The sequence below is a fragment of the Chanodichthys erythropterus genome, chromosome 12 (assembly GCF_024489055.1).
Source record: "Chanodichthys erythropterus isolate Z2021 chromosome 12, ASM2448905v1, whole genome shotgun sequence".
Taxonomy (NCBI): domain Eukaryota; kingdom Metazoa; phylum Chordata; class Actinopteri; order Cypriniformes; family Xenocyprididae; genus Chanodichthys; species Chanodichthys erythropterus.
This window is the reverse complement of record NC_090232.1, coordinates 49,689,160-49,709,027: the sequence shown is the minus strand read 5'-3', so window position 1 is coordinate 49,709,027 and position 19,868 is coordinate 49,689,160. Positions and strand designations below refer to the sequence as shown.

The 19,868-nt window shown below is 41.2% G+C and overlaps 1 protein-coding gene across 1 annotated transcript; it reads right to left on the bottom strand.

Annotated features, from left to right (window-relative positions):
• Positions 1 to 263: 263 nt before the first annotated feature.
• LOC137032805 (B-cell receptor CD22-like) lies at positions 264 to 19,815 on the bottom strand. The gene is made up of 8 exons (XM_067404762.1): positions 19,488 to 19,815; positions 19,147 to 19,395; positions 15,634 to 15,891; positions 15,281 to 15,538; positions 15,021 to 15,099; positions 14,763 to 14,808; positions 1,016 to 1,272; positions 264 to 931 (listed from the first exon to the last, which is right to left on the bottom strand). Exons 1-8 carry the CDS (start codon positions 19,768 to 19,770, stop codon positions 874 to 876), a joined length of 1,488 nt encoding a protein of 495 aa, XP_067260863.1. The 5' UTR covers positions 19,771 to 19,815; the 3' UTR covers positions 264 to 873.
• Between the last annotated feature and the right edge of the window lie 53 nt (positions 19,816 to 19,868).

The window sequence follows — 19,868 nt, the reverse complement described above, 5'->3', positions numbered from 1 at the left end:
ATTTGTGCAATATATTTTTGTTTTTACATTTTTGATTCACACATATTATTTTTTGATCTGTGTAACCGCAAGACAGGAATTTAATTCCATAATCTATTTATGCCCGTCCATGAATAATAATTCTAGAGGTCCTACCAGTGCTGTGTAACCAGCAGATCAGAGACACCACAGACTTAAATAGCTTGAAGGTTAATCAGCAATTTATTAAAGCATTAGCCATACCTGTAAAAACATACAAAGTAAAACATGCAGAGGAAACTCTTTATGAAATATATTAAAAAATAAAATACGTAATGCATTTGAATGTTGATAAGCAGAACATATAACACTGTTGTTAGCCTGTCAAAACATACTTTATTAATAAATGCATTTTTTTTTAAAGTTACAATCTGTCAACTTTAGTTACAGTATAACTGACTTTCTTTGACTTGACTTCAGATGAGAGTGTGATGTATAAGATGTGAACAACATTGTTCAGAATCAGATTGTGATTTTATTTCTCTCTCTGATGTATATTTTTGATTTCCAAATGCCCAAAACTTTTTTATGCCCAAAACTGAAGACCAAAAATATTGAAAAAAAAAAACAAACAATAAATTATATGCTACTAATAGATTCAACTCAGACAAACTTAAAAATAGAAAAAAAAAAAAAAAAACAACAACAAAACAAAACAGAATAGAAAGGAAATCAGTCCATCACACAATGACTGTCATTCTCTCACAAATGGTCAAAGAGAACAAATGAGTACTAATGTGGATGTTGAACATGTTGGTTGTGGTATGAACCGATGGGTAAATTATTTCACAAATATACAATTATCAAACAATCTTTCATTTAACGGTTGAACACAGGTTTGTGTTCACTGGTCACTCATTTGACACTGCTGTAGATCACTGATGCATCTTCCACAGTTTGAACAGCTGATCGCCTAAAAACACAAAACAAACAGGAGAACAACAATGTCACAGCTAAGATTATATGATCTGTGCTGGTTAAGATGTTTTTTACTCACCTCACAGCAGCATCAGGCTGATGGACTCTTATATTTTCGTACTGACATTCATTCTCCTCTTCACTCTTTGTCTCTTTCTTTCTGGGATGTTGGACAGTTGCGTACTGGATCTCCTCAGTATCTCTGGATTCAGGAGTTTTTCCTCTGAATCTCTTTGGTTTCACACTGGCATACGGAGCGTCATTGGCTGAATCCGGTTCAGAAAGAGGCTCATCATGGACTGAAACTCTCTGTGACGCGTCAGAATAGAGATCATTCTGAAATACAAGAAAATAATTAAGACAAATCCCAAGGTATAGATTCTTAGTCAAATTGTTCAGATTTTGAAAAGATTTTGATAAGGCTAGTTTCCTGTCAGTCTGTGGAGTTACAGTCTGAAACACAGCACAGTAAGTTGAATCCCCCAGTGTTGAATCTACACCATTCTGTGTTCATATGGGAAGTGAAAGTAGTGCCCTGTCCAAATACCCACACGTGCGGGTTTGGCCACTTGAGAGTTTGTGCACACGACAGGAAGTAAGTGCGCAAGACTGTCCCATGTCTTAAAAATGCCTAAGAGCAGTGCCCTTAATGCACACTAAACCCACACTATCTTGAATACCGCTTCAGAGCGCTATTCAAGGCTAAGCGTATCCCATCATGCATTATGTTCGGGAACTCACATGCCCCGAAATTGCGAGATGTCAAGGAAAACATACAACTTTAAGTTGAATTAATTATATAATACATATAATTTGGTAGTAAAATATAAAGTGTTGCGCATTTTATTGATGCAAAGATGAGTAGACTGTGTATTTTGTACAACATTTGTAACTGGTTTTTATCACTCAAAGAAGCACCATAATTTTAAAATAGTGTCTTCTGTTAGTTACATAGTGACTGAACAGACATGTAGAAGTGTATTTTAAAATGCAAAGTTTTGAAAATAATAATAATAAAAAAAAAGACGTTGTAAACGCTTGCATTTTTTGCAAGACTGTAAGTGTGTCCCATCAATAATCAAAAGTTCTACCCACACTTGCAGTCCACACACCTACTTAAACACTTCAGCCAAATACAGGAAATACGTTATGTAAGTAGACAAGTGGTCATGTGCAAAGACCACAAGTGTGGCTATTTAGACAAGGCTAGAGGCCATATTGAGCAGCTCTGCTCAAACTCTTTTCTTCCTTCTTTGTTAGGAGTTAGATTTGACAGGCAATGCACATAACTTTCTCTCCTTTTGTTCCTATTTCAACTCTGTCTGACAAGTGAAAAGTGAACACATATTATATTTTATATATTTGAGAGAAAGTCATGGCTGAACAAAGCAAACAGTGTGTGTCTCTGTGTTCGCGTTCCATCTCCGAATGAGACACACACCGGTATTGTTTTGTTTGTTTGAGGATGAGCATGCTGCCCTTGCGTTGTAACAGGGCGAGTGCGAGCATTGTGAATGTTCACAGTTGAAGTGCTTTGCGTTCACTTTGCTTATTTCAAAGGGGTAGTAGCACTCACAATGTGATTGTGGGGCTTGCTTGGCAATCTGGCTGAGGATTGAGAGACGGGTGCATCCCTGTTGCTCTCTCTCTCTCCGGATCACGCTGTCCTTTTGCCGGGACCGAAGTGTGCCTCTGCGCTTCTTTGGCTCGGGTGGAGGACACCAAAGTGTTTTCCATTGGAATAGAATGTGAGTTTGTCCGTCTCTGAACATTTATCCCGTGATGAAAGAGAAAGGGAAATGCTCTGGGCGGTCATTCATGCAGTGAAACACTAGTCAGACCCCCAAAGCATTTATAAAATAAATATGTGTCTTTGTGCCCGTGACGTCGACACGCTCAACTATCGCGGGTGCAAAAGCACGCGTTTATATTATGCTCTCTCAAATCGGAGAAACACTCGCGTGATGATGCGCCCTGGGCGTTTCACAGCGAGTCAGACTGGTACTGCGCTCTACACAGAGGAGGTGGGCACAGAGTCAAAGCCTCACCCACGCAAGAGGAGGAGGAGGAGGAGGAGGAAGAAGACTTCTTCCATCCTTCAAGGCCCGGAGGCCTTCCCAGAGCCCGTGATAGGCCTGGAGATCACCCCAGAGTCCGTTCTTGCGTTTCCCAAGAGCCTTGCCCTGCCGCCGCCCAAGCGCCTTGCCCTGCCGCTGCTGCACAGGCCGTCTGTCCTGCTGGAGTACACCTGGTCAGTTCCTCCAGCGCTGCCCTGGCAATCAGCCAGGACTCCAGACCTTCTTTGAGGAGGGGTACTGTCATGATCACTAGTAGGAATGGCCTAATCAGCCACTAGAGGGCACTCCAACCCAGACTCTTGTTTTCAGCCCTTGGACTTCATTTCCCATAACCCACTTCCCGGACTCATTATCCTGTTCATTGTACCCAGCTGTTTTGTGTTTCATCATTAGTGTCTGCCTATTTATACCCAGTTTGTTTTCTGCTTTGGTTATGGTGTTTTCATGCATGGTGTTCTCTGTTTTGGTTTTTGGTTTTCTTGTTTCTTATTTTTTGTATGGACTGTCTTTATGGATTTTGACCCTTGCCTGTCTGTGGATTACGTTCTGGATTACCCCATTAAATGTTGCACATGGATCTTACCCTCTCGTCTCTGTGCATTCCGTGACATACACTTAGCAGTGTCTACACTGCTGGAATTCAAATAGAGAAGATGAAGAGAGCTAGTTCAAGATGAGCATTTATTTGTTATATATTATTTGTTTTTGGGTTTTTTTAGAAAATGAGTGATGGTTTCTCTAGATAAGACTCTTATTTCTCATCTAGGATCGCTGTAAACTGTAATTTTGACCTTAATACGTTATTGGGCTCCCACGTCCCGACCTGTGGAACCTCCACGTGTGATCCCTGGACGGGATGCGGAGGTTTTGAATGATCTCCCGCAAGCGGTCGTAGACACCATCACTTCCGCTAGAGCTCCTTCCACAAGGAGCCTCTATGTGCTGAAGTGGAACCTGTTCGTCGAATGGTGCGCCTCTTGCCGAGAGGACCCCCGATTATGTTCGGTCAGATCCGTGCTTTCCTTCCTGCAAGAAGGTGAAGGTGAAGGTGTATACACCCTGAAGGTGTATGTTGCCGCTATCGCTGCACATCACCACGCAGTTGAGGGTAAGTCCCTGGGGAAACACGATCTGATCGTCAGGTTCCTGAGGGGGGTGAGGAGACTGAATCCTCCTCGCCCTTCCTCCGTACCCTCTTGGGATCTGACCCTGGTTCTCACAGCTCTCCGGGGTCATCCCTTTGAGCCTTTGCAATCAGTCGACTAATGAATCTTATAGCATTGTAGTTTTGTATTGTTTGTAGTGGGATGAACATTTGCATAAGTAGTAGATGTGTTGGGGAAGTAACACGTAACATTTTAATTACATTTTGCTAAAATGAACGAAATGAAATAATGAACTAATGTCTCTTAAAATGGTTCTTCTAGTTGCATTGGCTTCCCTTAAGAAGGTAGGGGATCTGCATGCATTTTCGGTCGACGAAGCGTGCCTAGAATTCGGGCCCGGTGATTCTCACGTCATCTTGAGACCCCGGCCTGGATATGTGCCCAAGGTTCCTACCACTCCCTTCAGAGATCAGGTAGTGAACCTGCAAGCGCTGCCTTCGGGGGAGGCAGACCCAGCCCTAGCTTTGCTCTGTCCCGTCCGCGCTCTGTGTGTGTACGTGGACAGAACGCGAAGCTTCAGGACCTCAGATCAGCTCTTCGTCTGTTATGGAGGCCAGCAGAAGGGAAAGGCTGTCTCCAAGCAGAGTATGGCCCACTGGATAGTGGATGCCATCGCCTTGGCATACGACTCCCAAGGCGTACCTTGCCCGCTTGGGTTGAGAGCCCACTCCACCAGAGGAGTGGCCTCTTCCTGGGCGCTGGCTCATGGCGCCTCGCTGACAGATATTTGTAGAGCTGCGGGCTGGGCAACACCTAACACGTTCGCTAGGTTTTATAGCCTACGTGTAGAGCCGGTATCTTCCCGTGTACTCGCTTCCACTAGCCGGTAGACGCGTTGAACCCGCTCTAAGTGTCGGCTTGCAATGCCATTCCCGCCCCCTGGGCCAGATGCGTGCATATTTTGACTCCAGTCGTGTTCCCTGCTTGGCGAACCCTGTCGAGTTCCTCCGCCTCCCCCTTCGGCTCGGACATTGCGGAGTGTCTGATGCCAGGCCTACATCCGTCTCTGACGTTGTCTGTTGGCTGGGTTCCATATGTCATGACTCCTCTACGTGAGCGGTCCCATATGTGTAATTGTCCACGGGTCTAAACTCCCTACGGCGAGCCTGTGTCTTTCCCTTAGCAGAGCCAGCTCTGCTGTCACCTGTCAGATGAGTCTCCCCCTCCCCAGGTGGAGCCATCCCAGGGACTCCATATGCGTACTGCCCCCCGGGTCAGTCCATATGTGTATTCTCCATGTAAACTCCTCCCCCATTGGGTAGGTAGTGGCCTCCGCAGCGTCCCCTTCGGGTTCGCTTTCCCAGTGTAGTCTAGTTTACTTAGTGTGTATGAGGTGAAACAGCAGTAAACTCCTTGGCGTGAGCTCGCCCCCTTCTCCAGTCCTCCGGTGCTATGGGCGGTTAGAGCTCGCGTTGAGCACTGGAAGGGGTTTTGTAAGGATGTTTTGAAGTATATTTATGAATGGTATTTCATTTAGTATTTGTGTCAAAGTGTTTAGATAAGCTGTCACTGCTGTTTGTTAGCTTTCAATATACAGTTTTATCCTGATTAAAGCTTTACTGTAGTAAATACATGCCTGAGTAGTCGCATTTTTGTAAAGGTAGCGTTTAATTTATAGCATGAACAACTGTTTGTCTATGAACATAGAAGTTTGTTGGTGTTTGTTGCACTAGAATTTAGCTAACTGGCTAGCAAAAACGAGTTGCTCTTTGTATACATCCTAGATGCATTAAAAATAGCAACAGAACTATAACATTACGTTTAAAAGACAAACAATAAAACGTACTTACAGTTTGGGGCTGATAAACAGCAGCTTCTGCTTTTAAAGTGGGAACTGCTTCATCTTTCAGTAAAAGTCTTTGTGTAAATCCAGCATTAAACTCGTGTAGATTCAGGAAGCTGTCTTCAGCACCACATCCAGTGTAGAAAATATCACAGATAATAATGGGTTCTATATCTTTTGACGCGTCGCGTCGCACAGCTCACGTTCGGTGTAAACAACTCTTCCGCTTCCATTATGCTGCGCCACATGGCTTCGCCCACTTCGTTGCATGTTCCCGGGGGCAGTGTTTATGTTAATAGCAAGGGTTTATGATGTCACCAACCCGGGAAGAAGCTCGTTGTAGTCCAAACCGCCCGTTTTTGTAGGCAATAAACTGCCATAACTTTAAAAGACAATATCTCCGTGTGCATTGAACTTTCAGCGCTGTAACTTTGCAGATACTGTTTATGCTCAAGCAGCAACATTACACACTAACTAAAGTTAAAAAAGTGAAATCGCATGCAACCACCCCTTTAAAACATCAAGGTTATGATAACTTCAGCTTTAACAGTTGTAACACAAACTCAAACAAAACTGGAGAGTTAACGTTATCTACTAATAAATGTAATATGCTTGGGTCACACAGCATAGCGTATGGGTCTGTCACGTGATTAAGGAACGACTCAAAAACCCGAAAGACTCATAAAAAGAACTAATCAATTCTCTTTCCGGCTCAGAATGCATTGGTAGCGCATGGGTCTGTCACGTGATTAAGGAACGACTCAAAAACCCGAAAGACTCATGAAATGAACTAATCAATTGAATCATCAGGTGAACTACTACTAGCAGTACAGAACCTGTAGAATATTGCACATGCGCGACTGAACGAATCACCCCCCGAGATGACTCGTTCTTCCCGAGTCACAATAAAGATTTGTTCAAAATGAACGAATCGTTCAAGAACGACACATCACTACAGGACTACAATAATTAATACTAAAGCTACACATCAAGCACAGTCAGAGATTTAGACTCTAAACGACATCAGGCCATCACATGATGCTAAAATCATCAAATTATATTGTGACCAGATCCTATTTTCTCTGACCATAACAAATGTGCTTTACAAACACAAAGTTGGAGCAGCCAGAGTAAAATTAATAATAAAAGGTAAAGAGTCAAGAGCCCAACTAAAGCAAACACTGACCTCTTTCATGGTGACTTGAAATGAAACATTCCATAAAACATTAATTAACACCTTTTTTCTCTCTTTCCTTCAGTGATTCTGCTTATTTTCATCAGGTGTCTCCACTAATTGTCAATCATCACTCAATCATCAATCAATTATCTCATTAACTTTAACACTGCTTCAGTGTTACTTTTTAACACCCGGCAAGATGGACTCATATGTACACTTTGGGTGTTAATTTAAAACTGGAGATTTTGCTGTGCAGGCTGGGGAGCGGCCTTAGGTGGCCGTCCAGTCCAAAGGGATATGGTGAGGTCATTTTTATCCCCAGATATCTGTCCAGACAGAGCATACAGATGGGGGAGTAGAAACTCTACCCAAGGTAGTGAAACAAATCTGGTAAAGATTTTATGAAACAGATGGACCTCTTTGCCCCCAACAGGCAGCGCAATGTCCACTCTACTTCTTTCGGAGTCACCCAGCTCCCCCTGGGTCTGGATGTGATATGCATACATGGCCTAGAATGTGCCTGTATGCGTTTCCTCTGATTTCTATGCTCCCAGGAGTTCTAGCCAAAGTTCATCAACAGGGACTTGCCTCTTATTGATAGTGCCACATTGGCTGAACAGAATATGGTTTCACAGAGATAATATCTCTCCTCAATGGCTCACCATTGGCGATACCAAAAATGAGGGACCTTCTGTCTCAGGTGCAGAGGACAATATTTCATCCCCTGACGGAGATGTGGAAACCTTCATGTTTGGCCCCTGAGGGGAACCAACTGAGGGACAAAGAGCTTTCACCTGATGTTATTGAATAATATTGCCATTTCTATGGAATTAATAATATTCTTAGTTTAATTTGTAAAATCTGTGAAAAACCTGTGTTGCAAATGAAACGTAGAAATTGGTATGTAAGCAGTTAGCCAGTGATCTAGTATAATGTAATTTGATTTACTGTTAGATTTAGTATAAAAGAAATAGAATCATATGAAACAGTCAGAAGCCACTGGACTTTGGAGCAACACAGTCTTTTGACCTACACGGAACTGCAGTTAATTTGTTAGAAAAGTAAAGATCTTAAGTTTTTATTTCTTTTTATGTTTTGAGATTCATAATTAAACAGTCAAACGAAGAACTTTGGATTCAAGACTTTTATTCACTGACGTTTTGTGTTGAGTACTAAAGAACTTTGAAGTCCTACACTAGTGAGTAAGCTTGTTGCACTCACATCTAAGTCAAAAGACTGCTCGACATAGTCAAAATATCGAGTAAATTGAGAAGATTGCTCGACGAAGCCGAAAGACGACCAGCGTGAGAAGATCGCTAAAGAAAAATCACTCGTGGTGACGGCGAGCTAATCCACTGGGCGGATCTGAGGGAAACCCGCTAACGGCTGCTAACAAAGACATAGACCAATACGGACGAAAACTACGTCGCAGCAAAAGAATACAGAAAGAAAGCCAGGGTTAGCCTACCTAGAGAGTGAGTCGTCGGCTTAATGAAACTTTCCCTGGAAAAATTCTGATATTTTTTTTATGACTCTATAGCCATCGTCTAAAAGTGAAAGTAAGTGTTCACTGGATATTTCATTCTGAAAGTCATAGAACTTGACAAAAATAAATTCTGCACATCAGTGACTTTTTTAAACGAGTGTTTATAAGAAGATTAGAAGCTGTGGACAATATTAAGAAATCTTTGCGTGAAGATTTTAAAGTGACATAATGGCAGATGAAAGCGCAGCTGCGTGTGTTGACCAAAAGAGGGCGCCAAAGCCCACAGAAAAGGCTGTGGAGGAGAAACTACACAGGCTGAAAGGAGAACGCAAGGGAAAGTTAGCACAATTAACCAAACAGAAGAATGATTTAGCCAAATTGAAGGAAAATGAACACAATGTAATTTCATTAAAAATGAAGAATTGCTACGGTTCGAAAGATGCTTAAGACAGTATGAACGAATTAATGAAGAGTTGTGCGAGTTAATAGATGAAGATGAAAAGAAAGCGGATCAAGATGCTTATGAGAACAGATATTCGGAATTTCTGCGGTTTATAGAAGACACAAACAAATGGATTGCAGATGTCCTAAAAGATGAGGAAGATGATATTAGGCCACATGATAGTTTATCCAAAGCTGACTCCGTGGTAAGCCAGACTTCCAGTACTACTTCTGCAATGCTGAGAATTAAAGATGAACGTGAAGCAATATTGGCAAGAGCTGCAGCAATGAAAAAGAGAGAAGCAATAGAACAGTAATAAATTCGCTTGAGAATTAAAAAAGAGCAATTGGAGCTTGAAACTGAGCTTGCTGCTTCAGACGCCAAACTGAAGGTGTACGAAGAATTTGAAGATGCTCATGAATCTAAATATGATTTATCAGAGCTACCTTCAGGACCCAGATTTGAACCCCTGATGTGTAGACAAGAAAAACACAATGTAGACGATTACGTGCGTCGTGGAGCTGGTAAGACATCCCTTACATTCAATCCAAAGCCAGCCACTCAAGTTGGTGCTTCAGGTAGAAGAAAGTCATCATCAAGGTTTGATACTGTCAGCAGCATGCCACATCTTAATCATCATGATCACACTGATTTTTCTACAGATAGCCTGCACGAAGTGTTACAGCGTCAAAACGAAGTCACAGAGATGCTCATTAAACAACAGAGTTTGTCTCAACTCCCTCAAAGAGACATATCCACGTTTACAGGAGATCCTCTGACTTACAGATCTTTCATAAGGGCATTCGAGCATGCTATTGACAGTAAAACAGACAGTCATCAGGACCGGCTGTACTACCTCGAACAGTTCACGAGTGGAGAGCCACTTGATCTCATTCGGAGCTGTGAGCACATGAAACCCGACAGAGCTTATAAAGAAGCCAGAGAACTGCTTGATCGTCACTATGGAGATGAAATGACCATCGCTACAGCTTATATCAAGAAGGCCATGGAATGGCCTCAGATAAGGCCAGAAGACAGAAAAGGATTGAATGCTTTTGCTTTTTTCTTGGTTGGATGTTGTAACACAGTGATTGATGTGGACTACATGGATAAAATGAACAATCCTACCAACATGAAGTCCATTTTATCCAAACTTCCATTCAAACTGAAAGAAAGATGGAGAAGTTATGCTTATGACATTCAAGAAAGAACAAGAAAAAGAGCCAGATTTCCTTATTTAGTGGAATATGTGTACCGACAAGCAAAGGTTGCCAATGACCCGCTGTTTGGAGATATCCTGGATTCCACTTCAAGTAATCAGAATAGCTCGAAAAAGAAACCAGGCATTAGAAAAAGTGAGTCTAAACGAAGCAGCTTTGCTGTGAATGTGTCTGCTACTGAAAATAATGTCAGTAAAAGCCAACCTGAGAAGAAACCTTTTGCAGCCAAGTCAGCAAGTGTTTTTCAAAGTCCCTGTCTTTACTGCCAGAAGAACCATGCACTGAATGTGTGCAACAAGATTCGAGAACAGCCTCTAAAAGAAAGAATTCAGTTCTTGAAAATGAACGGCCTTTGTTTTGGGTGTCTGACGGCAAGTCATATGTCCAAGGACTGTAAAAAAAGGGTCTCTTGTCCAGATTGTTCATTCAAGCACCCAGCTATCTTGCATGTTGTTAAGGAAGATGCTTCATCAAAGAACAACAGTGCAGACGACAAGTCACAAAGCACGAGTGAGGTCACAAGTGCTCTCGTATCTGCAGGGTACAGAAAAGGTGACCATACTGGGGCCGGGAACAGTGAGTGTATTCTTCCGATCGTACCTGTGCAGATAAAACGCAAGAAAGACACAAAGATAATCAAGACCTATGCTTTCCTGGATCAAGGAAGTACAGCGACTTTCTGCACTGAAGAATTGGCGAAGAAGTTGAATATGCGGGACAGAAAGACAGAGTTCCTGCTTCGTACTATAGCGCAAGAACAGAAAGTGAATAGCTATGAACTTACCGATCTGGAGGTGTGTGGCTTAGAGGAGCAAGATTACATTCAGCTTCCCAGTGTGTATACTCAGCCAGATATACCTGCAAAAAAGGCCAACATCCCACAGAAGAAAGATTTAGAGAAGTGGTCTTAACTGAGTCGAGTCCATCTCCCAAAACCTGAAGCAGAAGTCGGTCTGCTCATCGGTGTCAATGCATACAAAGCCATGGAGCCATGGGAGATAATTAATAGCCAGAACGACGGACCATACGCTGTGAAGACAGCTCTTGGTTGGGTCGTCAATGGGCCAATCAGCAGATGCCAAGAGAAAGAATCAGATGATGGCAAAAGACAAAGTTTCCTTGTCAACCGTATTTCTGTGATAAGCATTGAAGACATGCTGATAAAGCACTACAATGCAGATTTTCCAGAAAGAAGATGTGACGACAGACGAGAACAGTTGCAACATGACAAACAGTTCATGCATGGTGTCAACATCAGCTCAGCTCGTGGATGGTCACTTCTGCATCAAGTTACCTTTGAAGGATGACAAGGTGAAGATGCCATGCAACCGTGGTATTGCTGAACAGGGGCTTAACTCTTTGAAGAGGAAGTTCAGTAGGAATACAGACTTCTTTCAAGAGTACAAGGCTTTTATGGACAACATACTGGAAAAAGGCTACGCAGTAAGGATTCCAGAAGAACAGTTAATTCGCAGTGATGGAAGAGTATGGTTCATTCCACACCATGGGATTTACCATCCAAAAAAGAAGAAACTCAGAGTCGTCTTTGAATGTGCGGCAACTTACCAAGGTGTGTCGCTAAATGACCAGTTGTTGCAAGGGCCTGACTTAACTAACACCCTCATCGGTGTATTGCTGAGATTCAGACAGGAGCCTGTGGCCATGATGGCAGATATAGAGTCCATGTTTTACCAGGTGAGGATTCCAGACACAGACGCGGATATGCTACGCTTTCTTTGGTGGCCAGGTGGTAATCTGAATATGGAAGCAGAAGAGTACAGGATGTGTGTGCATTTGTTCGGTGCTACATCATCCCCTAGATGTGCGTCATATGCATTAAGAAGAACAGCAGAAGATGCAGCATCAAAGAGTAGCCCAGAAGCCACACAGACAGTCCTCAAGAACTTCTATGTCGACGACTGTTTGAAGTCTGTAGCCACAGAAGATAAAGCCGTGGCTCTTGCAAGGGAACTGATGACATTGTGCGCCAGTGGTGGTTTCCATTTGACCAAGTGGGTCAGCAACAGCAGAACCCTGCTGGGCTCCATTCCTGACCACGAACGAGCAGTTGAAGTCAAAGATCTCGATTTAGAGCATGATGAGTTACCAGTGGAACGGGCATTAGGCGTGCAGTGGTGCACAGCTTTCAGAACTCTGTCTGAACAGATGTTTCAAACCCCCTGCATTTGGGCCCACAAAAGCTGCTCAAATTCACAATTTCTCAGACACTAGTCGAGACGGATATGGCGTTGTGTCGTATCTCTTGCTGACAAATGACAGAGGTGAGAAACACGTATCATTTTTGATGGGAAAGTCCAGGGTCGCTCCGATCAAACAGATCACGATCCCGAGAATGGAGTTCACAGCAGCAATGGTTGCAGTCAAGATCGATCAGATGTTGAAAGAAGAACTTGAAATTCCCCTGATGGAGTCAGTCTTCTGGACGGATAGCACAACGGTACTAAAGTACATTGAAAATGATGCCCTTCGTTTCAAGACATTTGTAGCCAACCGTGTCTCTTTCATTAGAGAAGCGACTACATCTTCTCAGTGGAAGTATGTCAACACCTCACAAAACCTAGCAGATCAGGCTTCCAGAGGTTTGAAGATCCAGAGCTTCATGGAAAGTAAGAGCTGGTTTCAGGGGCCTAGTTTTCTGCGAAAAGAAGTTGAATGGCCGGAACAACCTGAACAGTGTTATGCACAAACTCAAACGAATGCACAGATCCACTGAATCAGCTTGTTGAGTATTACTCCAGTTGGCATAAGCTGAAAAAGGCGGCAGCCTGGATGTTGCACTTGAGAAGGACGTTGCGGCACCTGAGCGAGAAGAGAAAAGAGTTTGAGCAGAACATACAGCAGAATGAGAATGATCCAGATAAATGCAGATCTATAGTTGAATAGCAAATGGTGATGTGAAAGAAAAACCTGGAAAAAAGAATACTTACCATGGAAGATCTATCCAGAGCTGAAATTGAACTGGTTAAATACAGTCAGAGACAAAATTACATGGAGGAGATACAAGCCTTGCAGCCGGCAGGCTCCCGAGTGAAAAAGAACAGCTCTATCTTCAAACTGGATCCATACTTGCAAGATGATGTGTTGAGAGTAGGAGGACATTTGAACAGATCGGCGATGCCTGAGGAGGCCAAGCATCCTGCCATTCTGCATAAAAAGCACAGAATAGCTCACCTCATTCTCCACCACATCCATCAAGAGTGTGGACATGGAGGTAGGAACCACATCTTAGCCACGTTGCGACAACGGTATTGGATACCAAGAGCCAATGCTGCAGCAAGAAAAGTGATTTCAGATTGCAACCTCTGCAGAAGACTGCATGCAAAGGCAGGAGAGCAGAAAATGGCAGATCTGCCACAAGACCGCCTGCTCCCCGACAAACCACCCTTCACCAACACGGGTGTAGATTATTTCGGACCTTTCAAGGTCAGAAGAGGACGTGCAAAGGTTAAGCGTTATGGAGTGCTCTTCACATGTTTAACTGTCAGGGCAGTACATATAGAAGTAGCCCATTCTCTTGACACTGATTCATGCATTAATGCCATACAGTGTTTTCAAGCCAGAAGAGGTCAAGTGTCAATTATTCATTCTGACAATGGCACCAACTTTGTCGGTGCTGAACGAGAGCTGCGCGAGGCATTGGCAGAGCTGGATCAGTCTCGTATCAATGAAGTCATGATGAGAAAGGGTGTGCAATGGATTTTTAACCCGCCTGCTGCGTCTTCCTCGAACTTGCATCCGATCACTCTCCCTTCTGTCCTCCACCGTTCACTACGACGGAGCAGGAGAGACTTCACAGACTGTGTCTGGTCCGTGCTCTTCAGACTTATGTCAGTGGCGCAAGTCAGAGCAACTATTCGTTTGTCATGGCCATAACAGGGGTGCGGCCACCACGAAACAGACCATGTCACATTGGGTGAGAGATGCTATTGTCCTTGCCTATGAGGCGTGTAGTCACACTTCACCAACAGGCATCAGGGCTCATTCCACCAGGGGGCTGCCTCTTCTAGAGATTTGGCGGGGAGTGCCCCCTTACAAAATGTCTGTGATGCGGCAGGTCGGTCCTCTCCCCACACATTCATAAAGTTTTATAGTTTGGATGTTCCTGTTACTCGGGGCTCTTGCATCCTTGAGTCAATATCGCAAGCTAGTGTCTGAGACTCTCTGCTCTTTGTGACACACTTCACACCTGGGGGGTCCGGACACACAGTGCGGCAACGTGGGTATTCTCATTCCCATAGTGCTAAGCGCAGCTTGAGTGTAGACTTTGAAAGGGAACGCCCGGGGTTACTTCACTGTAACCCTGTTCCCTGAAAAGGCGGGAACGAGAAGCTGCACTTCATTGCCGCACTGGGATGTCCCAGGACTGCTCTTTAGACAAAATATCTGCAGACGCACCTGCGGTTCATCTAATTATAGCCTCACATCTGAAAAGTCATGTGTCTGGATGATTTACCTGTTTCACTGTGAGATCTTCAGTTTTATCTCTCCTTCGTTTCTTTCTGTTATAATGACAGACATTGACAGAAAATGGATGACTATTAATTTAAGAAAAATATGAATGCTGTTTTTAGTAATCTTTACTAATAAACAAACACAAATGAGCCATTTTCTTCTACATCAGACCAAAATTTACATTTAAAATCAGTTCAGTCCATCTCCTGTCCATCACTTCAAATATAAATTCACTTTTTTTTTAAACAATTGAGCTCACATTATTAACAAGATGATGATGATTGTGATGATGAAGAATAATCCTCCAGATGCCGCTGCGATTACAATCACACTGTGAACTGAAAGAGGAAGATCATCATGATTAACTCTCCAAACTGATGAATGATGTGAAGATACAGGAGTGTGTTAATAAAAACCTGGGAGGGTCTAAAAATAAAAGAAGCAACTCTATACTCAAGTTTTAAATTGTTAAACCAATAATTTGTTGTTACCACGGTTAATGAACTTTCATATACTCACACATAACGTTTAAAGTCACATTATCAGAGTATTTCTCTCCATGTTTATTGATGGATCTGCACTTGTATTCTCCACTGTCATCAGAGCTGATCTTTGAGATGTTGTAGATTCTTCCAGATCCTACAAACGTTCCTCCTTTAAACCAGCTGAAGTTCAGAGCAGGAGGGTTTGAATCACTGCTGCAGATCAGAGTCACTGAATCTCCTGACACTATTTCACCTGATGGACTGATGGACACTGAGACGCTCCTGGGTGGGTCTAAATCAGATAAAAGGAACTGTATGATCATGTATTCAGAATTTTTATTTACTTATCTGTTTGTTACCACAGTTACTGAACCATCATTAACTCACACATGACGTTTAAAGTCACAGCATCAGAGTATTTCTCTCCATGTTCATTGATGGATCTGCACTTGTATTCTCCACTGTCATCAGAGCTGATCTTTGAGATGCTGAAGATTCTTCCAGATCCTACAAACGTTCCTCCTTTAAACCAGCTGAAGTTCAGAGCAGGAGGGTTTGAATCACTGCTGCAGATCAGAGTCACTGAATCTCCTGACACTATTTCACCAGATGGACTGATGGACACTGAGACACTCTTTGGAGGATCTAAAACAGAAAAATACAAAAACTAGTGCACTATGAATGAAGGCTGTATCTCAGCTACTGATACTGATGCCTCTATTAAGTGGATTTTACAGTATACAAAAAACAAAAAACATAAAAATCTAGGCCTACATTGTGTTTATGTATCATTTATTAACAATTCCAGAATATTTAAAAAAAATCTTACAAAAACTTTTAATTTAAGTGAACCTTATTTCACCCCAAAATTAAAAAATCTGTCATTAATTACTCACCCTCATGTCATTCAAAACCTGTAAGACTTTTGTTCATCTTCTGAACACAAATGAAGATCTTTCTGATGAAATCTGAGTGATATCTGTTCCTCAGTTGGCTGCCTCTGTAACTACCACTTTGACGCTTCAAAAAGGTCATGAAGAGATCAAAAAACTAATCCATATGAATTGAGGTGTTTACGTCCAAATTTTCCTTCTTTCACTTTTTTTGATGAACCAATTTAATTTAGGCTTTTACTCACATATAAACATTAATCATAAACAGAAGCTCAACTAAACCTGCACGTTTGAGCTTCAGGAAGAGGTTTGTTCTTGTGTTATTAACGTTCGGTTGATCTTCCTCTTATGTTCACTGATTTGGAGCAACATGAGGGTGAGTAATTAATGATGTCATTTTTATTGAACTAACCCTTGAAAACAATATTCACATAAACCCATTATAATAATTGTCACATTTAGCTGTGCCTTTAATATATTGTTTGGTGATGTTTTTGAATGACGGATGTTCATTTTCCCCACTGGAAAGCTCATATTGTGCATTTGTTTTCATGAAAAATAATATGAATTACTAGTTACATTTGGTAACAATATTTTCATTTGAGGATCGACCCTCTCGATACAACGTCAGTATCGCATTAGTAAGTATTCAAACTTATCTCCTCACTTACACCTATGTTTCTTAACCCTCGTGTACCGTTGCGGGTCAATTTGACTCGTTTTGATTTTGAGTTGTCTGAAACATCAGTTAACATGTTTTTTTCTTGAAATTTTGTGACTTTCTCATATAGGATCATGAACACTCATGCAAAGTTTCAACATGCTGATGTGTTCTGACGTATACAAAATATTGGTTACGTTGGTGATGTTCAATTTGACCCACAGAGGTAACTGTACAGACCCAAAACATGGATTTTACTACCCTATGAAGCAAAAACAAATGAGCTTTTTCTCACCTATTTCAATACATAAAATATTTTGTCAGCAACATGGTAAAAAATAGCTATAATTTATTTTTTTCAATCTACCTGAAACACTATCTAACCTACATTGTTCTTGAAATTTTGGGATCTGTATCACATGTACCAGATGTGGGCCGGATCTGGGCCACACTATGTTGCTGTCTGGGTTTGATCCATATAGACAGCCATTCAAAATCAACTACAGACCCAAAACACTTCTGTGTTGTATGTCAGAACTCCTCAACTCTAGTCCTGAAGATCCAGTGTATTACTGAGTATAACAACTTTTTATTTTTAAATTTTGTGAAAACAAAGTTGTTTTACCTGTTAATTGTCTGTCTCACTTTTTGAGCATAAATATGAAAATACATTTTTCCAACTTAAATTATTAAAAATCTTAAATACTTCAAAGCACAGACTTATGTTCGGTATCTTTTTAAAGTGAACACTTCACAGATTATTGTAGAAGTTAAAAGTTGTAAAATTAAAGTTTAAAAAAAGTGATAAAAGTTATGAAAATGTAAATTTTTTAGATTTTATATAAAATATATTTTACAAAACATGTTCAACTCTAAAACTTCAAGAAGATCAAAGTTAAATATCTGAACAAGTTCTGTACCAAATTGTAGGTTGATATCTAAAAAGAAAAAAAAAACTTGCAGTAAGATTTTTTGTGCGCAGTACCAAACTTTTCCACTAGATGACATCCAGACTCCACTGGTGACCATATAAGGACTTCTTGATTTCCATATATGGTTTGAGTGATCTGAACCATATTTTTTCATACATTTCAAAATATTAATAAAGTAGAAGAAGTTTGTGCAGTAATGTTAATATTTGATTTGAATTCGATCCCTAAAACAACAGAGCGTGTGTTAGTCTGGCACCACATCACAAATAAAGAATCTATTGCTTTTTATTTATTGCTCTGTCATTTCTTTTGAAAATCAGTCACAAAATATGAAAACTAGAGTCTGAAAGCTTTCCAATTATAGTTTGTCAAGATTACTTTAGGTTTAGACTAAGATATTATTGTTATTAATGTATAATGGTAAATGTTGCACAGGAGGGGGAGGGGCAGTCTTAAAAATAGTGGTTAAAAATATTTTTATAAATCATAAATTCGGATATTTATTCTTTGTAATGTGTGAAAAGTATTGATATTAAAAGTTAATTATTTGTACATGATTGTATGTTAGGGTCAGTTTGACCCGGACCATACAGACAGTCACCAGAAATCGAACAGTGCATGAGGGTTAATCTCAAAATTAATTCTAGAGATTGTTAGCCACCAGTTCAGTTGCGGGTGTAACGCAATTTTCATTGAACACCATTGTATTAGGTTTCTCATTCAAACTATTGCATTGTGAAACAGTTTTGGCTCAACTCAATATTTTCATTTTGAAAGAATGTGTTTCAAGTACGCCAAAAATAAAATTTGATGCTTGTTCAATTTACTTAAGTAAATGAAGTTAATCCAACACAATTCGTTTCAACCAATTTACTTAATCCATGTGAGATGAGACTACATAAACAGGATTTCCCCTTCCCATAATGCTTTGCACAGGACTGGATAGGGAGAGTAAATGTTGAAATAAAATGTTATTTTATGCATTTTTTATCAAGATGATAAAATTGTGAGACTTGTTAATGCTTAACTTTCTTAATGTTCTTGTTAATGTTTGTTTCATTTTCTGAGAGTGCAAGCATGATGTTGAACCACCATCACATTTAACATTGATTCAGTGCCATTACCAATGATTTTTCAACATTAAATGCAGGTGCAAAAGTGATGTTGATTCAATGCAGTTAACATTAACACATTAACATTAATCTGAATATTGATTGAACATTATTTTGATGGTTGTTTGCTATCTGGGCTGCATTTGTAAAGAATTTCCTTCTCAGCAGAGATGTGATCTGAATCTGTTATTTTTCCTTTCAGACCCACAAAACCTACTGATCATTTATCAGAGATATGTAGTGTCAAACTCTGCTTGCTTTTCAAAGACAACTTTAAAGAGAAAAAGTCAATCTGTACTCACACATGACATTGATCTGAACAGCAGGAGAGATGTGATTGTGTCCGTGTACAGCACAGCTATATCTGCCTGCATCCTCTCTTCTGACTGACTGCAGCAGGAGTTCATTGTTTCTGTCTCTTCTCTCAGTTAATGGCTGTGAGTTTCTGTACCAGATGAATGTTGCTCTGTCAGTCAGAGTGCAGCTGCTTTTACATGTCAGACGGACTGAATCTCCCTCTGTCACTCTCTCAGGAGACTCCACCTGAAGATCTGAACACAACACACACATTATATCTAGTGCTGCTGTCATACACTGATTATTATTCAACATAATGCACAGAAGAAGAAGAGAGAAACCTCACCAAAGTCACCTGTGACAGCAAGATTCACTCCTGGATCACCAGTCCATTTACCATCAGGTTTATCAGTGGTGAATCTGAAATAGTACTCGTGTGAATCCTTCAGTGTCACATGACTCAGTCTGATGGTGCAGATCTGCTGTTTATCTTCCAGATACTGAAGCCTCTGACTGTATTCAGTGTCCTCAGACAGATCTGGAGGATCCACACCCTTTATTAATGGGCCTTTGGTCCAGAACACTCTCATGATCTGATATCCAGTAGGGTATGTATAAGTGCAGCTCATTATCACTGATGAGTCCTTTAGTGCACAGATGTGTGAAGGACTGTAACTCACACCCCAACCAGCACTAGAAACCCCTGAAACACAGAATTCATCAAGAT